The following is a 27,846-nucleotide window of genomic DNA, read 5'->3' on the forward strand; positions in this document are numbered from 1 at the left end:
ACAAGCAATACAAAATACCAATCAATTCTAAAAATCCGTTACGTGATGAGAAATTTGAAAATTCTCAATAAAGAAATTATATTTCTATGGGTGTCAAGTTATACCGGCATTCACGGGAACACATTTGAAGATCAGTTGAAGCAAAGAATGCACGTAACGACCCAATATCTAAATGTGAAATACCATTTACTGATTTTTAATCTAATATAAGATAATGTGTTTTAATATTTGGAAAAATACATGGAGTAAAAGGAACATATATAAATTGCATGAAATTAAACCAACTTTATGCATTTTATAAGCAGGAAAGATCAGTGTGCAATTTTTAGGTGTCGTATTGGTCATGCTAGAATAACAAAGTGACTCGATTTTCTTTAAAAAAAATGAAATTCAAACAGTATATATACCTTGCGATTGCAAGTATACAATCAAGGATTCTTACTATACAAATCATTGATATAATTAAACATATTTTAATTGAAAGTATTGACTTCTCCGATATTCGGAAAAAACTACCATTTTATTACATTGGTTGCAATGAATTACCGTGTTTCATTTATAAAAGAAATTTCATTATAATCCCAAATATGAATTTGTTGTATTAGTTTTAAATTATTTGAAGTTTTATATTACATTAATGATTAAATTTTATTTGTAAATAAGTAATTTCGCTTTAAAGTAAAGTTTTAGTAAATTGAAAGACTTTTTGTTTGATTAAAAAAAAAATTAATAAAGGGAAAACTGTTAAGAAAGTAAAAAGATAGACAACTTCATCACCTTTAAGCTATTACTCAAGACCATCTTGTATAATTTGTGAAGTAGACGGTGAATATTTATCTATTTATAAGGTTTTGGTACTTTCCGATGAATTGTTTTAGAAAAAAATCGTAAGGGTTCCGCTACGCGCGTTATTCAGTGTGCACCAATTTTTTTATGTTATTTCTTCATAGACAGAAAAACTATTACAGTCATTTCTTAAATATATGAGAAAACAGGAAATATTTTTTTTACAAAATTTTCTTCTAGATACTAGCTTTTGATCATAAACAAGCTTCTGCCCAAGTTTGATACAAATCCAGGATAGCTTAAGAAAGTTATTAAAATTTGAAAAACTGTAACCACAGAGTGAATATAATGTTAGCTGTCAGAAAAACTAAGTGCATTCATAAGTAAAATACGGATAAACAGGATTTTGTTTTTTTACAAAATTTACTTCTGGATACTATTGTATAATCATAAACAAGCTTCTGTCCAATTTTGGTAGAAATCCAGGATATTTTAAGAAAGTTATTAAAATTTTAAAAAACTTTAACCACAGAGTGAATGTAATGTTAACTGGCAAAAAAACTAAGTCCATTTATAAGTAAAATACGGATAAACTAGATTTTTTTTTTACAAAATTTACTTCTGAATACTATTTTATGATCATAAACAAGCTTCTGTCCAAGTTTGGTAGAAATCCAGTATAGTTTAAAAAAGTTATTAAAATTAAAATTTCAAAAACAGAGTGAATATACGCCGCTGACGACGGAATGTAGGATCGCTATGTCTCGCTTTTGCGACAAAAGACGGAGGCTCGACAAAAAGGACTAGACCTTCTTTGACACAATATGGCTAATTATTTTTTTGTTGCTCAGACACCGATGACGTTTTACAAAGTGTGAGTAGCTACTGCCAGCTCTTGAATATCGTATGAGTTAAGAAATGTAAATTTTAACTGTCATTAAGGGATAACAAAATTCATGAGTTATAGAGAAACAGAACAAGCAATGGCATGACACGACGACGAAAAAAGACGAAAGATGCAACAGTATGCAAACCACCGAATCAAAGACTAAAGACCGAGCACCAAAAAAACGGAGGATGATCCAAGTTGCTGCTGCAAAGGAAACAGATACTGTTCCGCATGTGACACCAATCATGTTGCTCATTTTTCTGTATTCTTAAGCGGGACCCAACCATCAGACAGGCACATAGTTTCATAAAGAATAAAAAATGTATAAATATTTTTTTCTCTCAAAAAGTCATCAAAAATAAATTGAAACAATGGAACATTTTGTCAACAGGGATGGTCATCAAAGGTATTCCTCAGAAATGTAAATGCTGAAGGGCGACTTTAATTCCAAGTTGATTATAGAAGATAGTAACTATAGGAGGTGGCAAAGATATGTTACGAAAAAGAACAATAACCGCAGCGAATTTTCCTTTGATATATACTTGTAGTGAAAAAAAACCTGCTGAAAACGAGATTTACGTTCATCATCAAAAATTGATCGACCAATGTATGCGACAAGTCTGTGTATTAACTCACTAGCGTACTGCTTTCGTAGTCTAAGATTTTTAGAAACCAGGATACCCTATAAATGTACTGATTGTGTCTTATTCCCGATTGTGACATGTGGACTAAGTGTGGATTTACATGATGGACGATGAATGAATAGCAGGAGACGTTCACTCTATCGACTGATCCGGTTTTACTCCTTTTTGAGGGTATGAGATTCTCTCAGTTTTTGTTTGTTACCTTGATTGTTCGTGTTAATTGATTTGAACTTCGGTAAACTGCTTTTGCCTTAATTTACCAATAGATCTTAGGAAAATCGTCTCATGCAGAACATTCATTCTATCAAAAGATAAGTTCCACGGAAACTGTACCACAAATGCAAGCAATAAATCATGGTCTCGAGCAAAATGTTGTGATTATTTTTAAGATTCGAAATATTTAACATAGTCGTTACCAGTGGCGTAGCTAGGTCATTTTCAAGTGTACGCCCGAACCTCGGTCAGGGCCTAAAGGCCCTATTGGATCCAGGCCAATGTAGACGAGCGGGTGCTAAGCCTCCGGAAGTTTTAAAGTTATCGAGAATGACATATACAATTCTTGTCATTGAAAACTCATCCTGTCATTGAAAACTCATATCAATAACAACATTCTTTAGATTCAAAATGGTTACTTTTTTATGTTTAATCTATTCATTGTTTATTTAGAATCGTAAATGAACATGAAATGATTAACTTTCTGACTTGTTCAGGTGCAATATTAAAGTGTGTAAATAGAACCCTGGTTCTCGCCTGAAATTTCTCCCCACGAAAAGTTTATTCATTTATCAGTCCATTACAGGATTTAAACAAAAGAAATATTTTCATTTAATTTCTGCACAAGTTTCATGACAAAATATGGAGGTTTATAGATTTATCATGTAAATTAACTCGACATCATAGATACCAGGATGATTCTTGAGCTATACGCGTTTTCCTCCAAGAAAGTTTCATTTACTTTGACCACGGTTTTACAAATAATTTATATGTACCAAATTTTAACCTCAGAATGTAAATACTTCAAGAAATTCCTTTTAAAAATCCATGAATTACGGGAAAATTCATCATATATAATTTCGTCATGATGCGCTGGATACTCTTTTGACCATAAACAGCTATCGTAAAATCATACGATGGTTTGACAAAGTTATTGATATATTAAAACTTCAACCACATACTGAACCTACATCTACACAGTTATAATTTAAAAAAAAATGCAAACCACATTTCGAATCTAAGTACATAAGGAATTGCTTTAAAAGGGAAAGCGAGTATAGAAATCACGGTAGATATAGACTTTGACAGAAAATGAACAAATATATAAATATGACACCAATTTTGTCATTTTTATTCCAAATTACAAGCAATTGAAGAAAGACTTAGAAGTTTGATGTACTGTTAACCAATTCTTTTAATAATATCTAGATGAAAATATTTTGTTTTACCAAATTCAAGTGTACGCCCGGGCGTTTTGGCGTAAACGTAGCTACGCGCATGGTCACTGTTGACACATTTTACGTATGACTATATAGAATCTTTAATTAATCAGTTTCACATGTCAACATTAACGAGAAAGAATAAGACCGATTGCAAGACATAAAAAGGCTGATTTCAAACTTATGAAACACTATGCCTACTACTGTAAATAGTGTTTATACAATGCTGACCTTTAATAGATGCATTTGGCTATTCTTTCTATGTCCCTTTTGGTCAAATAGTTCCTAACTTTTCTACGTATTTTACATCCCTGGCTTTCAAACGTGAACGTTTGAGTGATGTTAATGAAGGCAAATCAAGAAAAGCGTTTTGGACGCACGAAATTTATAAAATGTTATTTTCTTTTACATACGATAGAAAAAGTAATCAATTATTATTGACTGGATTGCAACAATAACCATATATTTGAAATGAATTTTGTTTATTTAAGGAATGACTGTAATATTTTTTCTGTCTATGAAGAAATAACATTAAAAAATTGGTGCACACTGAATAACGCGCGTAGCGGGTTATTTAACAGTGTGCACCACATTTTTTTTTATGTTATTTCGAATAGACAGAAAACATATTACAGTCATTTTTTATAATTTGATTCTAAATTCCATTTTAAACCGTAGAAAACCATGAAAAAAAACGTTGATTACGTCACGGTCACATGACCAAATTATGTCAATGGGCTCAACAAAATAGCGTCAGCCAACCAGAAGACGCGTTATATCCAAAATTAAATTATAATTGAGTATAGCTTTAAGCATATATTTGAAATGGATTTTTTTTTATAATTGAGTATAGCTTTAAGCATATTTTCCGTTGTAATTTTTACTGTTCAAAAGTTGATGAGCTCTTGGTTCACATTGTTGCATTTCACGAGCGTTTTAAAATAAATTCAAAATAGACTTGATTTGCATGTAGCTCGACATTTAATCAAGCCTATAAACGATGTATACTTATGTCATCAGTCGCACTTTAAAATGAGATTTTTGTAGATCTCAAAACCTAATCATTAGGGGACGACCATTTGATATTCTGGGGGAGGGGGGGAGGAGGATTTTGAAAATAGATAACTCAGCCTTGATAATCACAAAAATAAATGGTTTGTTCTGTGGTAGTTTGAAAATAAATTACCTGACTTGCAATGTATAGAAAATAAATAACTCAGCAGGTCTAATCGAAAGTATGAGATGGCACCAGATTCTTCATAAATTCATCTTTTTTCCCAAAAACAAAATCGGGAAACACTTTCCAAAAGTATAAATATTATTTAAACTTGAAATGTCTGAAAATTGGTTTCATTTAACTTGAAGTATATTGTCTCAGGAAACCTTACCTCACCTATTTTAACAGGGCCGTAACTCCATGTAGGAAATTTCAAAACCAAACGCTTGTCTCCATATCAAATTGTGTTCACGGCCTTGCAAGAAGAAAGTTCTGTTTTCCCTCAGACTTATAGCCCTGATTGTTCGACAAGTCTGTGTATTAACTCACTAGCGTACTGCTTTCGTAGTCTAAGATTTTTAGAAACCAGGATACCCTATAATTGTACTGATTGTGTCTTATTCCCGATTGTGACATGTGGACTAAGTGTGGATTTACATATTGGACGATGAATGAATAACAGGAGACGTTCACTCTATCGACTGATCCGGTTTTACTCCTTTTTGAGGGTATGAGATTCTCTCTACGCGTCGCCAGGTAAACTAAATTTGCGACAGTAAAACTACCGATGGACGTCCTTAAAGCTTCAAATACAATGCAGTTATCTCTATTCTAATGCAAAACAAGTTTATGATTAAATTTCAGTCATTATTTCTGTGTAAAATGTTCAATAAAGAAAATTCCGCGAAAAGATGTTATGTTCTTTGGTCCCTACACTAGGTGACGTCATAGGTATGCTTCCGGCGTCAAACATAAACACCGGGCGTTTTCTGGCTTCTGTGCCGCTTCAGAATGTAATAAAATTTGATAAAAAGAAGATTTTTAGGCGCAACAAGTGAGTTTTTTGTTTATTATTGTAGAAATAACATGTCAATACATTCCGAAATTCAAAATGTCGGCTTCCTTAGTTACAGACAAGGACCCGGTTGCACGAACGTCAGTTAGTTTAACTAACTGTTAAGCCTTTAACTGTTAGTTTAAATTTTAACTGCAAGTTACGTAACTATTGATTAAAAATCCGTTGCACAACAGTTAGTTACGTTTGAGTTTACTAATTTACGTTTAACTAGTAGTTTGGTATTTAACAATCAGTTATGTTCGACCTCGCGCAATTTCGCGTACTTTTGGCAGACATCCGCATTTTCATTGACGATCGAAGCCCATGAAACAGCTATTGTGATCTATTGTGTGTTGGTGTGTGTGGAATTATATACTAGGATAGATTGTGGTGGGAGAGATGATTAAATCCATGTTTGTAGTCATTTTTCAATTATTTTTTGTAATGTTTACGTTTGAATGGAGACTTTTCTTACCCTCAAACTGAACGGTACACATATATACAGAGAGAGAGAGAGATGTTCTTTGTTACTAAGAAAAATGAATCTTTGTCTAACTCTTACAAAAAGATAATATTCTAAAGAGTATACCTGCATTTCAACTGAAATTGGCTGACTCCTTCTTGTGGTGTGGGACAAATCATTCCGTAGCAAATCTGATATAAATTGGATTGATTCTCTTTTCAATCGAAACCTTGATCGTATCTGTCTAACAATAACTGGTTTGCCATCTTTGATTTAAACTGACTGTTAAATATTTAATGTTACCCCTCGGGCTTAGTTAAATCTGTAACTTAACTGGGGGAACTAACTGTCAGTTTACTGCTTGTTAACTTTTGTGCAACGCTTTTAATCCCTCGTTAAATTAAACGTCGCGTTAAAGCCGAGATAACGGTTAGTTAAATTTAACTAACGTTCTTGCAACCGGGTCCAGGAGATAGAGAATTTAACGCTTGCTGTTATACTGGTATAGTATGCAAGATGAATTAAAGAATTTAGAAGATAATCAAAAAGAATTTTGGAGGAAAATCGGGAAAATTGGAGTAGGAAACAACAGGCAAAGTATTCCAATGGAAGTGAAACTGGAAGATAATACAATATGTACCGATCCAAAAATTGTTTTAGATAAATGGAAATGTGATTTTTCAAATATGTTAAATTCTGGAAATTTATATGAAACTACCGAAAAAGATGTTAACAGTTGCATAATAACCGATGATATCCTTGATAGTGAAATAACCAATGAAGAAGTTGTTAATATTTTAAAAGTGTCAAAAGCGGGAAAATCTCCTGGTTGTGATGAAATTCCGATGGAGATGTATAAAAATCAGACAGCTATAAACGCCCTTACTCAAGTGTTCAACATTTGTTATAATACAGGAATGATACCGGAGCTATGGAGTAGAGGAATAATCAGCCCGATACCGAAGAGTTCGACTTCCGACCCTCGGGACCCGATGTCTTACAGAGGAATAACATTGGCGCCAACTTCATATAAACTGTATTGCGGAGTACTGAATTCAAGATTAACTGTAAAACTTGATGAGCTAAATTTTATACATGATGAACAAAATGGTTTTAGATCTAATCGTAGTACTATTGATCATTTGTCAACAATTACAAGTATTATTGAAACAAGAAAAATGTGTAAAATGTCAACTTTTGCAGCTTTTATTGATTTCAAAAAAGCATATGATACTGTAAACAGATTTTTATTATTTTGTAAACTTGAGTCAATAGGAATTAGTAGTAAAATGTTGAATGCTTTAAAATCTTTATATCATAAAGTACAGTCATGTGTGAAAGTTAATGGGAATTTAACCCAATGGTTTGATGTTCAATGTGGTTTAAAACAAGGGTGTGTGTTATCGCTCATTTTATTCAATATTTTTATTAATAATTTAGTAAATGAAGTTAAACGTTTAAATGTTGGTATTCCGATAGAGGAAGAGAAAATATGTATTTTGCTCTATGCTGATGATATTGTTTTACTTGCTGAAAATGAATCAGACTTACAGATGCTCTTAAATGTTTTACATATGTGGTGTCATAAAAATGATATTAGTGTTAATATGAGTAAATCTAAGATTATTCATTTTAGACCACCTTCTTTTCTAAGGTCTATTTCTACATTTATGCTGGGTAATGATAATATTGAAATTGTAATACAATATACTTACCTTGGTTTACATCTTACAGAATTTTTAAATTATGATTTAATGGCAAAAGCTATTGCCAAGTCGGCAAGTAGAGCTCTTGGGTTATTGATCGCAAAATGTAAATCAAATGGTGGTTTTTGTTACTCTACTTATACAAAGCTTTTTGACACACTTGTATGGTCAGTCATCGATTATGGTGCTTCAATATGGGGAACAAGAGAATTCTCTTGCATAAATGCCGTTAAAAACAGAGCGATGAGATTTTTTATGGGTGTAGGAAAGTATACACCAAACCTATCTCTGTATGGTGATATGGGCTGGATTCCATGCAATGTAAAGCAATGGACAGCTGTTTTTAGATTATGGTCCAGATTTTGTAAAATGGACAATGATAGATTGAACAAAAGAGTATTTATGTGGTCATATAAGTATGGAAATAAGCCAATTAAAAACTGGTGCTTCAGAGTGATGACTAAGTTTAAAGAGTATAATCTTGAACCATATTGTAACTGTGATATATTGTTAACTAAAAATGTAATTAAGGATATAGAATGCTTAGCTATTGATTTATATAAAACTGAATGGCATAATAAGTTGGTTTCGAATGAATATGCCAAACTTCGTACTTATAAATTATTTAAAACAGAATTTAAGGTAGAAAATTACATTTGTAAAACTATTGCAGGGAAATATAGAAGTGCTTTTGCAAAATTTCGCTGTGGTGTTGCGCCCCTAAAAATTGAAACGGGCCGGTATCAGAACTTACCTATTAATGAAAGAATATGTTTTAGTTGTAATGATACCATTGAAGATGAGAAACATGTAATTTTGAAATGTCCACTATATGCAGATTTTCGTGCTGTGTTGTTTAGTCATGCTAATTCTTTCTGTCATGATTTTAATAGTATGTCAGATGACGATAAATTTGTATTTTTATTTAGTGATGAAAATGTTTACTTTTATACTGCCAAAATCTGCTATGATATTTTACTGAAAAGAAAATGTTTATTATATTCTTAACATTTGTATACTTTTAATTTGTTTTATGTTACTCTTAACATCTGTATACTTTTAATTTGTTTTATGTTTTATGTATGTATATATATATATGTAATGTATATACAATTTTTATAGTCTCTCATAACTCTTTTTAGAGTGGCTCTTGTTTTATATTGGAAATTGTAATATTATGTAAATGTTTTATAAGAGGTGAGACTCAAATAAAATATTGTCTTGTCTTGTCTTGTCTTGTCTTGTCTTGTTATCCAATCAGAACAATTGTTGCAAAATAATTGCATTTGAATGTTTCTTATTTATTTGTCTTTTGTTCATTGATTGCCCTTCTGTATTCTGTTAGTGTTGCATTCCTTTTGTAATCTAGTAATTTTGTTATGAACTTTAAAATAAAACAGCAGCCACAGGCTTAACTATGTTAATTCCATTTTTGCGTTATCATGCACATTTGTCTTTTGATGTTTTCCCTAGAAACTTTAGTCTTACACTGAATTTATACATTTTGATTTGAGACCAAAATATTGTCAAAAAATTATTAAAACAAAACTTCATTTTCAGATTATGAAAGGGTCTTCCGAACACCCAGAAAGCATGCATCATTTGTTCTATAGCTTCTTGGGCCTTCAGTGGCTCCAAAACCCTTCAAAAAATGTTTTTCATCGCTCCGCTCGGCGTAGTAGGTTTGCCAGTACATTTAAAAGTGCTTAGTTATAACTAAACTTAATACTATGTGTATATGCAGTTGGGAATTTAAAAGATTCATTTCTGCAGAGGGGGATGGTTAATCTAATTAAATGGTACATAATGACTTGACTATACTATATGTATTATTTATAAACAAAACATTTAAAAAAATGTATGTTTTCGAATATCAAAAATATAGTTGTGAAAATGAATAATCAGTCCCTTGCTTTAACGAAAATGAAAAATCTTGCTTCAATAATGCAGAAAATGAATAATCTGTCCTCTTAGTTTGCAAAAATAAATAACCGATCAAAAACAAATCCTCCATCCCCCCCCCAAGAATATCAAATGGTCGTCCCCTTAGGTTAAAATCACATTGAAAATTTTCAATTCAAGTTGATTAAGACTGGGTTTTTTTGGTGGAGGATGTGAATAGTTTTCAAGATTTTTAACAATATACTATTATAATATATTATATATTGTATAAAAGTAGCGGGGATGTCTCTCAGAGACAAAGACAATTGTGAACTAGAAAGGGCTTTCTAGGGCTATTAAAGGGGCACTAGCTGTCAAATTTATGTTCACCGATTTGACTCAAATTCCCATATTTGATTCATAACATACTAAAACGTATATTCAAATTACAATAAGTCTGAAATAAACAGTTAACACTGCATGTACTCGATAATATGTATCATAATTTCGTGTGAAGTTCAGTCTAGACGCCATCTAATTAACTTTCGAGATGACCACCGGAGACTGGCGATTGTCATATAACCCGATAAAAACATCAACATAAATATAAATATAGAGCGACCTCGTGCAATTGGATTTTTTTATGTCTTTTTTTATTTCATGTTATAGGATAAATAAAAAGTTAATTACCGTTTTTACCTGTATAAGAATGATTTTTGTTTGTGGATCGAATCGGTCAACGGAATGGTTCACCTTTGTTTCACTTTCAATGTTGACATTCTTTTTCCTTTTAATGGCTGACCACGATTTATACATGCGTAACCAATCTTTAGCTATTGGGTTAAATTCAAGGTCACATGAATACGGATTCAATGAGGTCGAATTATTCACTTGAGCAATGTTTGTTTGCTTATTTTGATAAAATTGAACCAAATTGGTAGCTAAAAACGAATTATTATTTCATCTTTTCACTTATATTAATGATTGAACCAAGCAAAATCATATTCGATTTTTTTTTTCATTTCTCGTAGCTAGTGCCCCTTTAAGATTACGTGTGATTTAAAGGTGGGGATCTGAACCTTTTTTGACATATTTAATGATTAACTACACGGAAGGACAGTGCTTCGCCAAAAGGTGGACAATTTTAGTTTCATTGAAAAATGCAAGATTATAAAAAGTTTTGAAGTGGACACTTTTAAAAATTAGATAATGACCCTGACGGATAAATGGTAAAAATCAACTGCCTCGATGGTCTCGTGGTAGCGTGTTCTCCTCGAGTGTGATATATTGTGGGTTCGAACTCCGACTTTGTCAAACCAAAGATTAAAAAATTAGTATTTGCTGCTCCTCTGCTTAGCATGCGGCATTAAGGAGTAAGAGCTGGGAATCAGAATAATGTGTCCGGGTAGGGTGACATGTCGGTCTAGCACAATGCAGGGTTTATGTTCATATTATATTAACATGTTCTCGTCCTGCATATGCATTCATTTTGCCGCTGGACGTTAAGCAGCCATCCATCATCAACATAAATAGTAAATGTCAAGGTCAGAGGTCATCTTCAAAAGGACACAACACATTGTTCAGAAGTACTGCATCCATGTACCAAATATCTCAAGACTATGATAAAGTCATTTTTCACACACAAAAGTGTAAAACAATCAAGTTTGTTTACCTTGAGGTCAAAGGTTGAAGGGAACAAGACTTTTGTTTTAAGTAACCATTCTATTGACTTGTGACCTACTTGCCCATTAAATGGGAATCTTTCTCAATTTCTAAATAAGTACTACTGTGTTCACGACACAAAATAATCAACAGCAAAATCTGTTCTTTTATAATACAGTAATTTATTGCTATGACAACCAACTGAAAAAAGAGAAGGGACTATATTGTTTTCTTTATTATGATCTATTACTTGAAAACAATAAAAATTCTAAAAAAAAAAATCATCTTGCCATCTAGTTTATGCATCACTATTTAGACCATTTAACCATTAGAATAGTCGTCCACGAATATCCTCTCTATCGGTTCTGAAATCAAATAAGCATCAATTTTTATTACAACTATATAATTACATTAGATGTATGTTTCATTATGATTCTTTATTCTGATAGGCTAACTGCACATCACGTGTTATTCCGTAAGCAATTGCATTGCTCAATAAAACTTTTCATTTATGATAACACGTGGTCCCACAATAAAGTGCACAGGTGAACAAATAAAACAATAATAAAACTCGTGTTTCAGGATCATTGCTAAAAAAATGTAATTATAAGTATTGAATGCTTCTTTTTGTAACTTCATAGGGTTGTAAAAGCGTTGACCGTGCGCACATTTTTAGTATGAAGCGTTTCCGCGCTTCATACAAAATGTACTTCGGTCAACGCTTTTACACCTTAATGCCCGCGTCACACTGTCCCGATTTTTATATACGATGGACAACCGAATGCGAAAATTGTAAGTTCGTACGAAGTTGGTCCCGATCTCGTTAAAATACCAAAAAGTGACCGAAGTAAGTACGATGAATAACGAAGTCTATACGATGGTGTCGAAATTATATACGATAGGAAAAGATGGACATACGAAGGTTAACCGAAGACGGGTATTTAAGCTTCATATCTCAGCCGAAGCCTACACGATGGATCACGAAGGCTATGTTGTGTAAAGTAGATAAAATGCGTTGTGTATAGATCGTGTTTATTCTAACGTCTAGCCATTGCTATATATGTAACGTCATAAATACATAAGTCAAGTAGCAACGTTAACATGTATATATTCGCGCTAAATTCCCGACATTCTCGGGGCCGGCAAAAGTTAAAATATAAATTATTAATCACTGTAAATGTCAATCGAATAGATATTACTGAAAACTAAGTAATTAATTGTCTTTCTAAAACAAATTCAAATAATTCACTTAATAATTTTTCACTTTTAACGAAGTCTATTCAAATTAAATTGTCAGCTAGTAGTTCACTTTTGGATAGTCCATTTCTTGATGTTCTCTCGAGCTTGGACAGATGCCTCTCGTTTTGGTAGAACTCTTGTCAATCTCTCTGTTGAAGTATTGTCATTTTTGTCATCTAAATTGTTAATGTTTGTTCGGATTTCGAGCCGGTACAGTTTTACTATAGGACGTGAAGTACGTCCTGCACTAGTTCGTATTATAGCTGCTCGTGTAAAACCATCGTTTCTGGTGATCAATTCATCAACAACGGCAATGTTCCATCGGTTTTTCGGTAATTTATCATCTTGGACTTGCACTACATCTCCAACTTGAATAGTTTGTAAATTGTTTCCTGTTAGGCGATGAAACTCTCTTAACGTCGTTATATACTCGGATTTCCACCGGTTCCAAAAATGCTCCATTAAACTCAACTGTTTATTCAAATGTTTATGCAGTTCTTGTTTTCCACTATTCACGGCAATGTACTCAATATTCGGTTGTGGATACGGCGTTAAAGTTATTCTTCTTCCGTACAGTAAGTGTGACGGAGTTAACGGCTCCTCGTCTTCAATATCCGGTGATATGTTGGTCAATGGTCTATCATTAATGATGGCTTCTATTTCTGTCAGAATTGTTTGAAGTGTATCCATGGTAACGTAAGATCTGCCTAATGTTTTCCTCAAACAAGTTTTTGTAATTCCTATAAAGCGTTCCCACCATACACCATACCAGGGCGCTCTTTTCGGTATAAATCTCCAATTTGTTCCGTATGTTGATAACGTATCGTTTAGCGATGGTGATTCGGTTAATTTCTTTAATGTTTCCGAGGCGGCTAAATATGTCGAGGCGTTATCCGAAATCATGGTGTGTGGTCTAGATTTACGACTAGCAAATCTTCTAAAGGCTTGTAGAAATGATTTTTCTGATAAGTCCGGTACAACTTCCAGGTGTACGGCTCTCGTTGAAGCACAAGTAAATAGACATATAAAAACCTTGTTTTCATAATCATGTGTATCTCGAACGTACAGCGCTCCTGTAAAGTCGACGCCGGTATTTGTAAAAGGCGGAGTTTCCAGTAATCGAACTTTTGGGAGTGGCGGCGGATCAGGTGCTGTATATGGTTTACTGTTGATTTTTCGACAAATTACGCAATTTCGCAAAATTCCTCTTACGTATTGGCGAATTCTGGGTATTCACTAAGTTTGTCGTATCTGAGTCACTGTTGATAAAACTCCTGAATGTTTCATGTACCTGTGTATATCAAGAACAACTAATTTTGTAAAAGGATGACTTCTAGGTAACAAATAAGGAAATTTCGTATTTTCACAAACAGGTGCGTTATGAATTCTCCCTCCACAGCAAATTGCGTTTTTGTTATTCAGGTACAATCTAAGTTGTCTAACTAAAACAGTAGGTTTAGTATCCTTTAATTTCAAGTATAACATTTCGTCCTTAAATGAAGTTCTTTGGCAATTTAGTATCCAACACTCTGTTGCATCCTGCAATTCCTCTCTTGAAACGTATTTTGCTTTATTTCTCTGTAATATTGGCGAACGGCAATTTCGTATAAATCGTAATAGATAAGATGTTATTCGTAGTAAATTTGATAATGTACTATATCTAGTAATTTGCACAATTTGGTGTATGCCTTGTTGATTATCTATTGCATTGTCCGCTATACTTGATTCTTCTATATCTGTACTGGTAAGTAATACTGTTGTGTCATTTGGCTTCCACGACGGCCATTTTGATGCATCAGTGATCCATTCGGGTCCGTTGAACCATAGTGTATTCTTTTCAAACTGTGACACGCTGAGTCCTCTAGTAAGAAGGTCAGCCGGATTATCTTTCGTTGGGCAATATCTCCATTCTTGTGTATTGGTCAATTTGCGTATTTCCGTTACTCTATTTCGTATGAACCCTTTCAATTGCTTTGAAGTTGATAACCACTGTAGAACTGTCTGACTGTCTGACCAAAACGTTATGTCTTCTATGTGTAAAACTGATTTAACATGATCGGCTAGTAGTGCTCCAATGAATGCGGCCATTAATTCCAGCTGTGGTAGTGTCAGTTGCTTAAGCGGTGCTACTCTATTCTTTGCAATAACTAAAGATGACTCATGATGGTTACATATGTAAACACTTGCTCCGTATGCAGTTGTACTAGCGTCTACAAAAACATGAAGTTGGGTTTTCTGATTTGGTAAATTGGGACAATACGGTCTTTTCAATTCTGTATAAGTCGTTTTCTCCAAATCCTTGGCTAAATTTTTCCATGTTGTCTGTATTTCTAATGGTAGTGGCTCATCCCATCCGTACTTCTGTTCCCACAATGTATGCATTAACATTTTTGCTCGTACGGATACAGGGCTAAGTAATCCGAGCGGATTGTAAATACGTGACGACTGTTTAAGAATTTCACGTTTCGTAATATTTGGTAGTTCAATATCAAATAAGTCGACTTTTTGAAAAGTGATCGTATCTTTAACTGCATCCCATTTCAGTCCAAGTATTTTGACAAAAGTTTCTTTTTCACATACGTCATGTTGTTTGGCTAAATCTGTAAGTTTTGAGCAATTTGAACTCCATGAACGAAGGTTAAATCCAGCATCCGACATCAATGATCTGGCTTGTACAAAATACTTTGCGGCGTCATCTTCATTTTCCAAACTGGACAAAATATTATCCACGTAAAGGTCATTCTTCATCATTGCTGATACATTTGTGTTGCATACATCCAAGTGTTTAAGCAGTGTTGCATTTAGGATGAACGGTGAACTTGTTGCACCAAACAAAATAGATTTAAATCGATATGTTGTAAGAGTACTGCTGGGATTATCTGTGTCGCTCAACCAAAAAAAGCGTGTAAAATCTCGATCTTTCTCATCTAATCCAATATGTAAGAAAGCCTTTTCAATGTCCGTGCTTATTGCGTACTTCTTGGTTCTAAATCCCATTAATATTTTTGTCAAGTCGTTCAAATCTGGCGGAGTTGACATTAGGCAATCATTCAAACTTACGTGATCTGGCGACTTTTTACAGCTACAGTCGTATACTATACGAATTGGTGTTGTTGTTGAATCCTTTTTTACGGCATGATGTGGTATATAGTGAGTGCTTTTACCATTGTCGTTTTTATCGTTTATCTTCTCTATGAACCCTCTCTTCATTTGGTCTTCAATAATTTCTGAATATTTTCTTAGTAAATGTGGTTCACGACTTAGTCTTCTAATTGTGCTTTCTGTCCTTGTTTTAGCGATCATGATGTTTGAAGGTAAGTCCGGATGATCAAGTTTCCATGGCAACTAGGCAGAATAACGTTCGTTTTCAAATTTGATACAGTCTTGTTGATAAGTCTTTACAAAACTCTCCTCATCGTCCTGTTGTGGTAAACGTATTCCTAACGATTCTAGATTCCAGAATTTTTCGATCTCGCTTTCCTCTGCATGGTGTGAAGTAACATTCAAAAGAACTGATGAAGTTAATGATTTCTTTCCGTTTTTTATTACGGGTCCAGATAACAAGTAACCAATTTTTGATGCTACGGCTGTAGGTCCATTCCCTCTTTTCACGTGATCTTGAACTATACCCCAATAATAATCGGCTCCTATCAAGAGTGAAATTTCAAAGCCATCAGTGTTATTTGCAGGATGTGCGAGCTTTAAATCTTTCAAGTATGGCAAATTGCGTGTAAGGTATTTCGTCAGGTTTTGAAGTGGGACTGCAATATCTGGAACAATCAATGCATTAATGTTTACAATCTCACCTTTGTCAGTTTGTAGTTGAACGGTTGCTGTATTTAAATGGCGTATATTCTTTTCCTTGTCTCCAAAAGCTGACAGTTCAATTGTGTCCCTTCCGCTTGGTCTTATCTGTAATTTTTCGGCTATGCTCTGAGTGATGAATGAACGTTGGGCACCTTCGTCAAATAAAATACTAGCTTCAGTGATCTGTTTCCCATATGATATTGGTGCGATAGCTGTTTTCAATAAAACGCTTGTGTGTTGTGAGGTATACATTACTGCGGTTTCTGGTTCTTCTGTTTTTACCAAGCTTACAACGGTTGATTTCTCCTTGCTGTCCTGTCCTTTTCCATCTGTAGCTTGTTCCCCGCAAATACTGGTGTGATATTTCTTGTTGCATTTCTTACATCGGTTACGTGATTTACACTCGGAAACACCGTGGTTTCCTAGACAGTTGAAACATTTTTTCTTTTGCTTTACGATGTTCAGTCTTTCATTCACGTCAGAAATTGTCGTGCAATCTCCCGGAAAATGTACACCAGTACAGTAGATGCATGGACGTTTTTTGTTTTGTCATTGAAACGTGGATTGTTTGTATTGAAATTTCGCTGAGTTTTATTACGAGCTTCGGTCAGAAATGTTGCGGTAGTATGTAAACCTTCGCGGTCGGTAAATTGTCCCGCTTCAAGAATTCTCGCTTCTTTTGTGATGGCTTTTCTGAGGTTGTTTAGAGTTATATGATCGCTATCATATTCAAGGGCAATACTTTTTCTCGTTTCTACTGGTAGTTTACTAATAATTATAGGTACTAGTAGCGCGCCATACATTTCTTGTATTTGACCCAAACATTCAAGACCTCTTACGTACGTTTCTAGGTGGTCTCCATACCTTCTTAGGCTGTTTAAATCATTTGACGGCGAAGGAAGTTCCATTAAAGCTTTCATGTGGGCATGAATTATCTTGTGGGGCGATCCAAAACGCTCTTTGAGTAAATTGACGGCTGTAGTGTAATTGGCATTTGTCAGTGCGAAACCTTCAATAGTTTGGGCGGCATGGCCATGGAGTTGGGCCTTCAAGTAACTAAATTTCTGTATCTCGGTCAAAGTACTGTTGAAATGAATAGTTGATTCATAGGAATCCCAAAAGGTTTGCCATTGTAAAATTTCCCCATCAAAGTGCGGTAAATCTAGTTTTGGTAATCTGTGGTTTTGCCTGCTATTTGATACAGAAGAAAAGCCTTGGTTGTACAAGTTATTTGTAGACTGCAAGTCACGATGGGTATTTTGCATGGAGCGGAAGTTATCAAAATTGGTTAGCTGTACATTAATTTCAGTTTCATTGCTGCGTATAACATTGGCATTGGTAAGCGATGAATTTGTGGGGTAAGGTGGATTAAAACTGTTTGCATTTGGATCTAGAGACGTTGATGCTACATTTTGAGAAATATAATCAGAATGTGTAATTTTTCTAATTTTTCGAAGTTTGGACCCTAAATTAAACATATACTCATCAGACTCTTGAATTTCCTCTGCTACATCCTCCTCCGACGTTAAATCCAGTATCTTTTCATTCAAATCCACGATAGTCCTCTGTTTCTGGTCAATTGCATCCGAAATTAATTTCACATCGTCTTTGTCTAAGTCCGAATAATTTTCAATCTCATCGAATTTCTTGAATAACTTTGTAACTTGCCCTCTGTGTCCTCTACGTACTGCTTTTAACTTCGATTCCATTGTTTCCGACAGTCACGGCACCATAAATGTTGTGTAAAGTAGATAAAATGCGTTGTGTATAGATCGTGTTTATTCTAACGTCTAGCCATTGCTATATAAGTAACGTCATAAATACATAAGTCAAGTAGCAACGTTAACATGTATATATTCGCGCTAAATTCCCGACAGGCTACACGATGGATTACGAAGGCTGCACGATGGATTACGATGATGGCGCGATGGCCATACGATGTCTAAAAGATACGAGCAGAATTTCGACAACATATCGTTTCTGTACAAGTCTGCCATGCATGGCGGGAAATCGATCTTTTTGTCTAATTCTTATAAAACTTAGTTTATTATCCCCTCGCCTACTACATGTAAGTTGCGTGTAGATAAAATTGTTATGGACACTCTAGAACCAAAATGCTCAAAACTTGGTTTGGTGTTACTCGTTAAGAATATCTTAAGCGCTATTGACTTTAAAGTTCAAAGGTCAATGTCACAGTGGCAGTTGTAATACAAGGCAATATCACCCTTGTGGACACTCTAAAACCAATATGCTTCAAAAGATTTTAACCACATTTGGTATATTGTTCCTCCTTGTAATGATCTGACATTTTTTACGTTCAAGGCCAAAGGTCAAGGTCATGCAGATGGACTTGTTTTTTCTCCTTGAAATAGCATAATACATAGGAAATTGGTTGCTCATTTTTTTACCTGCTGGTTCTAAAGACAATATTAAAGGTATTCCAGTTACTGAATATTTTGGTAAATTTCTTAAAAAACAGTTTATGTATCAAATATGCATATTCAATTTACCATTTTCTGCATGTGTCATATACAAATATAGTGTCCATATTTGTCCCCAATATGTTACATACGAGGGGATGCCACGCTCGGCATTGCCTTGTTTAAACTGTAAAATGTGTGCACTAGTCTGAATAATCACCCATAATTATGCCCATGTTTACTGATCTATCTTAAAGGTAAGGTAATGGGTTCGTTGATCCCTTTTATTCAAAAAGAGCTCTTTCCAGGAGAATATCATAATAATATAGACAAAAGGAAGGATGTGGGGAAAGCAACAAATGCGGCAAAATATGACATATAGAAAACAAAATGGTTATGGAGTAAACATTCGTGTGACAACAACTCAGACGATACATAAAAAATTAGAATAATGAAGAAAAAGTTGGTTTCCCTATATACGTGTACCTGCAGTGTTGGTGTACGAGGCGCGTTTATGATTTTCATTATGTTACTTGATATGAAAAATTGACAAAAAATAATATTTTACTTGTAAAAGTAAATCCTGAACCTGTAATAGCTGCTCTTCTTGTTCCATTTGAATTAATAGAAACAACGCTGTCGCCTTTCTTGTTCTCATATAATCATATGATATGAGCTCCATGTTTTGTGAACGTCTTTCTTAACTGTTGTATTAGACTGACCAGTGCATATCGCGCATGGCACTTTAAATGTATTTTAGCGAAAAATTAACTTACATTTAGCTGGATTTATTGCCGTCGTAGTTCCATCTTGTCGCCTTCGTACTTTTATTCGATGGCAACACGACGGGATTACGAGGTCTTCACGAAGTCGTGTTGCCATCGTTAGACCTTCGGGTATCTTCGTGATTCATTCGTGTAGACATCTTTATGTCAAAACTGCCCGATGGAAACGATGGAAACACGAATGCAATACGATGTGCAAAGATGCATTCCCGGTGACATTACGATGGTGAGGATGGTGATACGAACTCAATACGAACCCTCAACATCGGACGCACCTTCGGGGATTTTTTAACATGTTAAAAAATTTAGAACCCTTCCCGAAGTTGTCCCCGAAAGCTAGAAAAAGTTGCCGATGGTTCTACGATGGTTAAAGATGGCACTACGAATAGCCCGATCTGGATACGATCAGTCCCGATTTTGAAAATTTCCATTATCGTGTTGCCATCGGCGTAAAAATCGGGACAGTGTGACGCGGGCATAAGGAAGTTGCAAAAAGAAGCATTCAATTCTTAAATAATTAACTAAGATGACTAATTGAAACAAGAAGAAACATCCCAAACGAATACAAACAATTATTATCCCAAATTAAGGAATGCATCTCCTCATTGCATAAATCTGGTTCCGTGGCCAAGTGTGGTTTTACTTTTAGTTATTTTCGCTTAAGCCGCTCTTAAAAGTTTGTATTATGTGTTTGATAATCAAATATTTAGTCTCTTGCATCTATGAAGAGACATGGATTGCCAAAGTGCACAGTAAATTTGGTACTGTTCAATGTATTATCAAAGTCTGTACTGAAGTACAAATTACTGTATCTCATTTTTTTATGGTTTTTTGGATTCTTTATTTCGTGTAGCAATACCCTTACGGAATTAGACTACAATTGGGGTTTCGTTTGTTCATAATTTTGTTTCGGACTGTTCATAACTAAAGGAATATTTCATTTAACCATGTTGCTCCATATGGCACGGTAAACATTAACATGTCTTAAATTTAAATCATTTATCCTGTCCTGAAAATATGGACACTAATCGTGTTGTTAATCTTTTTATGTCAAAATTGCACGATAAATAAGATAGAGATGGCAATAAGCTACGAACATACAAACTTAAAAGACAAATATGAACCCGAGGAATACTGCAAAATAGCTTTGTCTTTTAGTCACAGAAGTGCTTTCGCCAAATCTAGATGTGGGTTTGCTCCACTGAGGACAAAAAAGCGTTTTTCGTTAGATCTCCCACGCGACATATCAGAAAACGGGAGCGATGAGAGATCGGTTTTTAATTAGATTGGGTTTCTAAAATCGTCATAAAGAGGAAATCTTAATAAAACACGCGATTTGCCTTTAATAAAACCATCACATATATGGCACATTCTGTCTTCTAAGAAAATTATTTCATATCTCCCAGTTGCAATCCTCAGTGGAACAAACCCACATCTAAATTTGCATATAATTCATTTAACCTTTAAACATCTTACAACGTATCAAAAAAAAAACCTAAAATAGTTTTTTTGTTTTAAATATAAAAGAATTTTATATATAAAGACTACATGTAGATGATTCTTACCACTCTTAGGTTCTTGTTCTTGCTGGACCTGTACATGAAAACTTTTATCACTATAACCAGGGGTTATTCTAGCAGCAGCTGAAGTAAATTTGTCAACAGTAGTTGGTGGAAAAATATACTCTGTTTTGGACATCTTTTTGTGTTTTCTATACCCTTTTGATAGTTCTGTACTCCATAAGCATTGAAAAAAAAATACAACAGATTTTGAAACAACAATTCATTTGATTTATTTTACAACCACGAATTACGATAAAATAAATGCGTCCAAACCAGATCAATAGATGACCTTTTCTTTTTACCCAACGGCGTTAATTACATTTCGATATTTCATTTGAATTAAGGAATGCATCTATCATGCATAATTTTGATCCTTGACCATGGATCGTGATATTTGGTTTAAGCAATTCTTTAAAAGAAGTTTTAGGTTTTGGATTTCCTCATATTTCTACCTCGAGCATCACGAAAAATACATTTTATTTTTAAAGGCGCATCTCTTTTCGTTAAACTGGTAACATAAATGTTATAACTGCCACTGGGTTGATACCTGTGGTGGTTGGCCGTTAGTCCCCAAGAGTATCACCAGACTAGTAGCCTTTACTACGATATGATACTAGATATGAAAATACAAATACTTTTATTTTGTAATTTGCTGTTACAATTTCGAGATTCGCTGTAAGAGCTTGGCTTACATTTATCCTTCTTTGTTTTTTAACCTATATTCAACGTTTATATTAGGTTATGCATTTTCAGGCATTTTGGCCTTGGCCATCACTGAAGAGACATTAAATGTAGAAATATGCATTTCATTTTTCTGAAACAGTAAAGTTTGTACTGTAAATATTATTTTTCAATGTCTACCAAAGTAGTATTTCTCATACCTTTCTTATGGTTTACAGTTTCAATGTTTTGTCTATATAGAAATAACATTATAAATAAGTTATTAGACCAAATGGCAAGTGATACATTCATACTTTTCTCCTCTGTATCCTAGATATAAATTTGTCTCGAAATATGAATAGAGTATAATTGTTAAGGTGGAGGTATGATACGTTTATTGGGTCTCTGAATTGCGATAATAGCAGAATTACGAAAACTTTTTAAAATAATTCTAATGTTTTCAATAAAGGAATATGTAAATATTATCTGGACACTTTAGAGCAAAACAGTCCCTTGTCATGACAATGTATGTTGAAATTGAAAACTTGGGTAAAATTTACATTTTACAATTAGTTATTTGACAATAATACGACACTTACGAAAGCATTTTTGAAAATTCATTAGTAGCATAATTTTTTTTTGAGAAAAACTCTTGCTCACATCTAAAAAGATATCAATAAATCTCAATATGAGACTATTTTGTAGAATTAAGGACGCTTGCACTAAATTGAACCATAAATACGGGTATACCCGACAGAATTAAAAAAAACATATATGTACGTATGGCTAACAAAATAATGTCTGATGAACAACTGAAGGATATTTATTTGGTAGATTTATAATACCTTGATACTTGAAACTAAGGAGCCAAACAAAGAGGCAATTTCATACCGTTCCCTTTGTGTTTATTTCACACGAAAACATTATCGCTTTTGAAATATGTACAAGACAAAACGTAAATGTTTTATTTCCAATATATTAAGTTGAAATAAAACATTTAATAAAAATAAGGTGTATATTCTAAACTTTATTAGGCATTTTTTAAATGGATTAAAGTATAAAATATTATGATTGCCAGCCAAATGTTAATCAAAAGAGGGAGGCGAAAAAGATACCAAAAGGGAAATTTAAACGCATAAGGGAGCTACCATTTGATTTTTATGTGGGGGGGGGGGGGGGGGGGGGCTAGGATGAAATTTGAAAAAAATAGGCAGGACAGGAGTTTTGAGTAAAAAAAAAGGCAGGATGAGACACTTGCAAAAAAAAAGTCAGGACGACAATTTAGGTAAAAAAAAGTTAGGATAAACTAAAAAAAAAAGGCAGGACTGAACAGAGTGAAAAATAAAAAGGCAGGACAGAGATAACAGCTAAAAAAAAATGCAGGACAAAATTTTCCTCCTAGCCCCCCCATAAAAATCAAATGGTAGCTCCCTAAGTCGAAAATAAATAACATCATGGCCAAAAACAACAAAGACAATCAATAGTACACTCAGCATTACATAGAATACTTAAAGACTGAGGAACACGAAACAGTGGGTGATCTTATGAGCTCTGCAAGTGTAAAGAGATCCCGCACAACATTTGACACCCGTCGCGTTGCTTATGTATTATGACACGTTTTTACTTTGTCACAGTTATTCCTGAAGCTGAAGTGGTTAAGTTGTTGTCACGTGAATGTGTCAGATTGAATATTTTACAATTCCACGTTTGATCTAAAAACAACTGACAGGTCATCCTGGTACGATTTTTTGTGGTTTTTATTTGTCTTTTGTGGTGAGTGTGTGTTTGATTGTTGGTTTGTGCGTGTGTGCAATGTTGCTTATTACATGCTTAGAGAAAAGATGTTGATATGCTTTTGAAAGTGTGGATTTTAAGATTTGAAAAAACATGGCAGCCTCTATAATGATAATACATTTGTAATATATTATTCCATTTGTCTATTTAATTATTTTAATAGAAAAAAAGTATGCTGCCCCTAAACTTTTTGAAAGTATACAGTGTAAGAGTACGAAAAAACTAAAAGTAACTTCAGAAAATATGTTGAGTCTTTGTATTTGTTGTCTTTTCATACTTTTTGTTGATCTTTAAACCGACGACCCCACAAATTATAATACGAAATAAAGTCGAAATAAATTCATACTGTGAATATAAAAAATAATATGAAATCAACACTTCAATTATTGTTCACTGAACTGTTCCATATGTAATATGGAGATTCATATAAAAATGTGTTTGCTCATTAAAATGCTATAAACTTGTTATAAAAATTCGAAAATAAGTGTCTCACCGAATCTGCATTTACTCTGAAATAGAACCAAGAGTGACATAGGCAATGTTTTTACCATTTAATATAAAGGTTCACTATAATACTAGTATATTGTGACGACATGTTGGTTCTCAGAAATTGAACTTGTTTCCCCTAAAATTATGTTTGTTGTCGTACCGATAAATTACTTTTGTTATTTTTTTTTTCTTGTATATAAAGCATGTTTAAACATTGTTCTGACATCAGACTCGGGATTTCTCTTGAACTGAATTTTAATGTGCGTATTGTTATGCGTTTATTTATCTACATTGGCTAGAGGTATAAGGGGAGGGTTGATATCTCATAAAAATGTTAAACCCCGCCGCAATTTTGCGCCTGTCCCAAGTCAGGAGCCTCTGGCCTTTGTTAGTCTTGTATGGTTTTTAATTTTAGTTTCTTGTGTATAATTCGGAGTTTAGTATGACGTCCATTATCACTGAACTAGTATACATATTTTTAAGGGGCCAGCTGAAGGACGCCTCCGGTGCGGGAGTTTCTCGCTACATTGAAGCCTCATTGGTGGCCTTCGGCTGTTGTCTGCTCTATGGTCGGGTTGTTGTCGCTTTGACATATTCACCATTTCCTTTCACAATTTTATTAAATCTAACACTTTTGTTATCCTTGCCATGTGTTTTCATTTGGAATACTGTTTATTTTAATTAAGGGACAATCAAGTTTAACAATTTTGGTAATTACCCGCCTCGATTTTGTTAATTTAGGTATTTCCAAAATGGTATATGGCTGAAAATTCAATTAAGTCTTCAGCACGATTTTATCCTGGACAAGTAACTCTAGCCAATTCTAGAGAAATCAACCATACAAGGATATATACGAAATACCAGAGTACCACGCTACCAAAGAACGAGTAACTGGATGTAAACTTTTGTTCCTTTATGATCATATTTGTATCTTATTACAAAAACACATTCTTAAAGCATTACACTGAGGCTCTACCGCTCGGTTACCGTCAAAATATAAAGTCTACGGAACAATCACTGCGGAAAAGAGGATGCGAGTCAAATATGACAAACACTGAAACAGATTTATATGTTTGCTTTCATAGAATAGTTTTCCCATCCGTAAGAGAAAAAAACACGACCTAAATGTGGATGATATTGTGATTTGGTACGATTGCATATGCGACAACTTTTCATTAGAGTCCAAAAAGACGTGAACTGAAACAATTAAGTCTTATTTCGTAAACAAACAAAATATTTAAAACGATAATTTAACACTGAAAATCAGACCAAACAGTCGTTGGTCGGTTGAGAAATCGTATCAATCAACAAATTCGTGACGGTAACGGTGACCGTATATTTACTTTAGTGTCGAAGTCGGTAGGTCTTCCTCATAACTCTGTTTGAACAGGTTTTGTGTAAGTAGAACACTCCTAGTAATGAAGTTCGTTTAGTGTTTAAATTCCTGGAAACTTGTTGTTTGTTTCATATTTTACAAACTAAATATAATCTAAAAATAAACATCTTTAATTACATCCTGCGAAGTCGAAAAATGAAATCTAGTTAGAATTTTAATAATTATTAATCATGATTAAGATAGTCCGACTTTGTACAGAAAAAAAACCCGCTATGGACAGAAACAAGTTTTATGTACACACGAACCTCCTCTCTTTAAAACCCAAAACGATGGGTGGTATTAACAAAAACAAAAATATTTCGAAAACTTGCACAGTGCAACTGTCTCCAGGATTTTTTTGAAATAGAACCAGAAAGTTGAAGTGTCTTTGCTGCTAAGAACTATATCGGATAGCCAAAAACTCTGTAAATACAATGTTGCCATGATCAAAAGACTTCTGGTTAATTTTAAGTCTCGATCTGATTCTGAAATTCGTCCTAACATAACTTTTGACTTTTTAATCCGATATACCACAATTCCTCATGTGAAATTATATTTGTTTTAAAAATACTTTAAACGACAAAATTTCTTCCTAAGTGACGTTTACATTTTCTGACTAACCATATTTTGACTATTTTACCTATTATGTCTGTTTTGTTCACGCATCGTTGTTAAAATAACGGAATTTGATGCGACCGTCATACAAGTGAGAGGTTAAGCGCTATAAAACCAGGTTCAATCCAGCATTTTCTACATTTGAAAATGCCTGTACCAAGAAAGGAATATGACAGTTGTTGTCCATTCGTTTGATGTGTTTTATCATTTGATTTTGCCAATAGATTAGGGTCTTTCCGTTTTGAATTTTCCTCGGAGTTCAGTATTTTTGTGATTTTACTTCATAATACTTGACGGATGTATGATATATGGCCCATTTTGACAAGTTGCAGATACATTTCATATTGTCTACACTGCAACTATCAATATTTTTTGTCCAAAATCTGTCATACGCGATTAATTACCGTTTTTCTTTAAAAAGTACTTAACTGCCATACTAACAATACACAACATTTGCAAGAAGTATGTTCTTCGGACTTTTCACCCTGGTGTAGTATATATATGAACAAAAATCTTATATTCACATCAAAAAGATTGACTAAAAAGGTTCAAAATAAATAAAGATTAATAGTTTTATAACTAACCTTGTGCTGTTGAAATATTTGCAAACTCTTAAAAGATTTTTTGCATATAATACACATAAACAAACATTCTTTCGAATCTTCAAGATCTTTCAAATCTTCCGGATCTTCCGAATCTTCCGAATCTTCAGGATCTTCCGGATCTCCAAAATCTAAAGCTATATACATAATGTTTTAATAAATTGTCGAATGTTATGTTAAAAAGTAACATCACAAAAATACTGAACTCCGAGGGAAATTCATTCGGAAAGTCCCTAATCACATGACAAAATCAAATGACAAAACACATCAAACGAATGGACAACAACTGTCATATTCCTGATTTGTTACAGGCATTTGTAAATTATCAAATCTGTACCAGCAAAAGTCACTTTTATAAAGTTTTTCTTGTTTCCGAATCCCTGTATTTCTATTGTATACTTGTAACTTGTGCACTTTTGAAAAAAATAAAATAATTGTTTACACTAAATGACACTTTTGATTTTGATTTTTCAAACGATGCACATCTTTTTATTGACGTTAAGTTTGAATTATTGCAACGTATTTTAAAAGGGGCACTAGCTACAAGATACATAAACAATATAATTGATTTTTTTTATATCGAACATTAATGAATGTGAAATAGTGGAATAATAATTCGCTTTTAACAGCCAGTATGGTTCAATTTTGTGAAAATAAGCCAAGAAACATTAATGATGAATTATACACTTGCAAGTGAATAATTTGACCTCATTGAATCCGTATTCATGTGAACTTCATGTTAACCCCTTAGCTAGAGACGGATAACGCATGAATTGTGTGCTTGTTTGATAATTTAAAGGAAAAGAATGTCAACATTGAAAGTGAAAAAAAGGTAATTCGTTTGATTGACTGATTCGATCCTCAAAAAAATATTCTTAGACTTTTTATCATTTCGATAAATGTCATGCATTGTTATGAAACAAATAGAAAATTTGAGTCAAATCGGTGAAGATGAATTTGACAGCTAGTGCCCTTTTATA

The 27,846-nt window shown here is 33.7% G+C and overlaps 1 protein-coding gene across 1 annotated transcript; it reads right to left on the reverse strand.

Annotated features, from left to right (window-relative positions):
* Window positions 1-11,772: 11,772 nt before the first annotated feature.
* On the reverse strand, window positions 11,773-27,013 carry LOC139521375 (uncharacterized). Its single transcript, XM_071314854.1, has 4 exons — window positions 26,849-27,013; window positions 24,279-24,294; window positions 21,335-21,499; window positions 11,773-11,883 (listed from the first exon to the last, which is right to left on the reverse strand). Exons 1-4 carry the CDS (start codon window positions 27,011-27,013, stop codon window positions 11,840-11,842), a joined length of 390 nt encoding a protein of 129 aa, XP_071170955.1. The 3' UTR covers window positions 11,773-11,839.
* Between the last annotated feature and the right edge of the window lie 833 nt (window positions 27,014-27,846).

Source organism: Mytilus edulis, chromosome 4 (assembly GCF_963676685.1).
Source record: "Mytilus edulis chromosome 4, xbMytEdul2.2, whole genome shotgun sequence".
Lineage (NCBI taxonomy): Eukaryota > Metazoa > Mollusca > Bivalvia > Mytilida > Mytilidae > Mytilus > Mytilus edulis.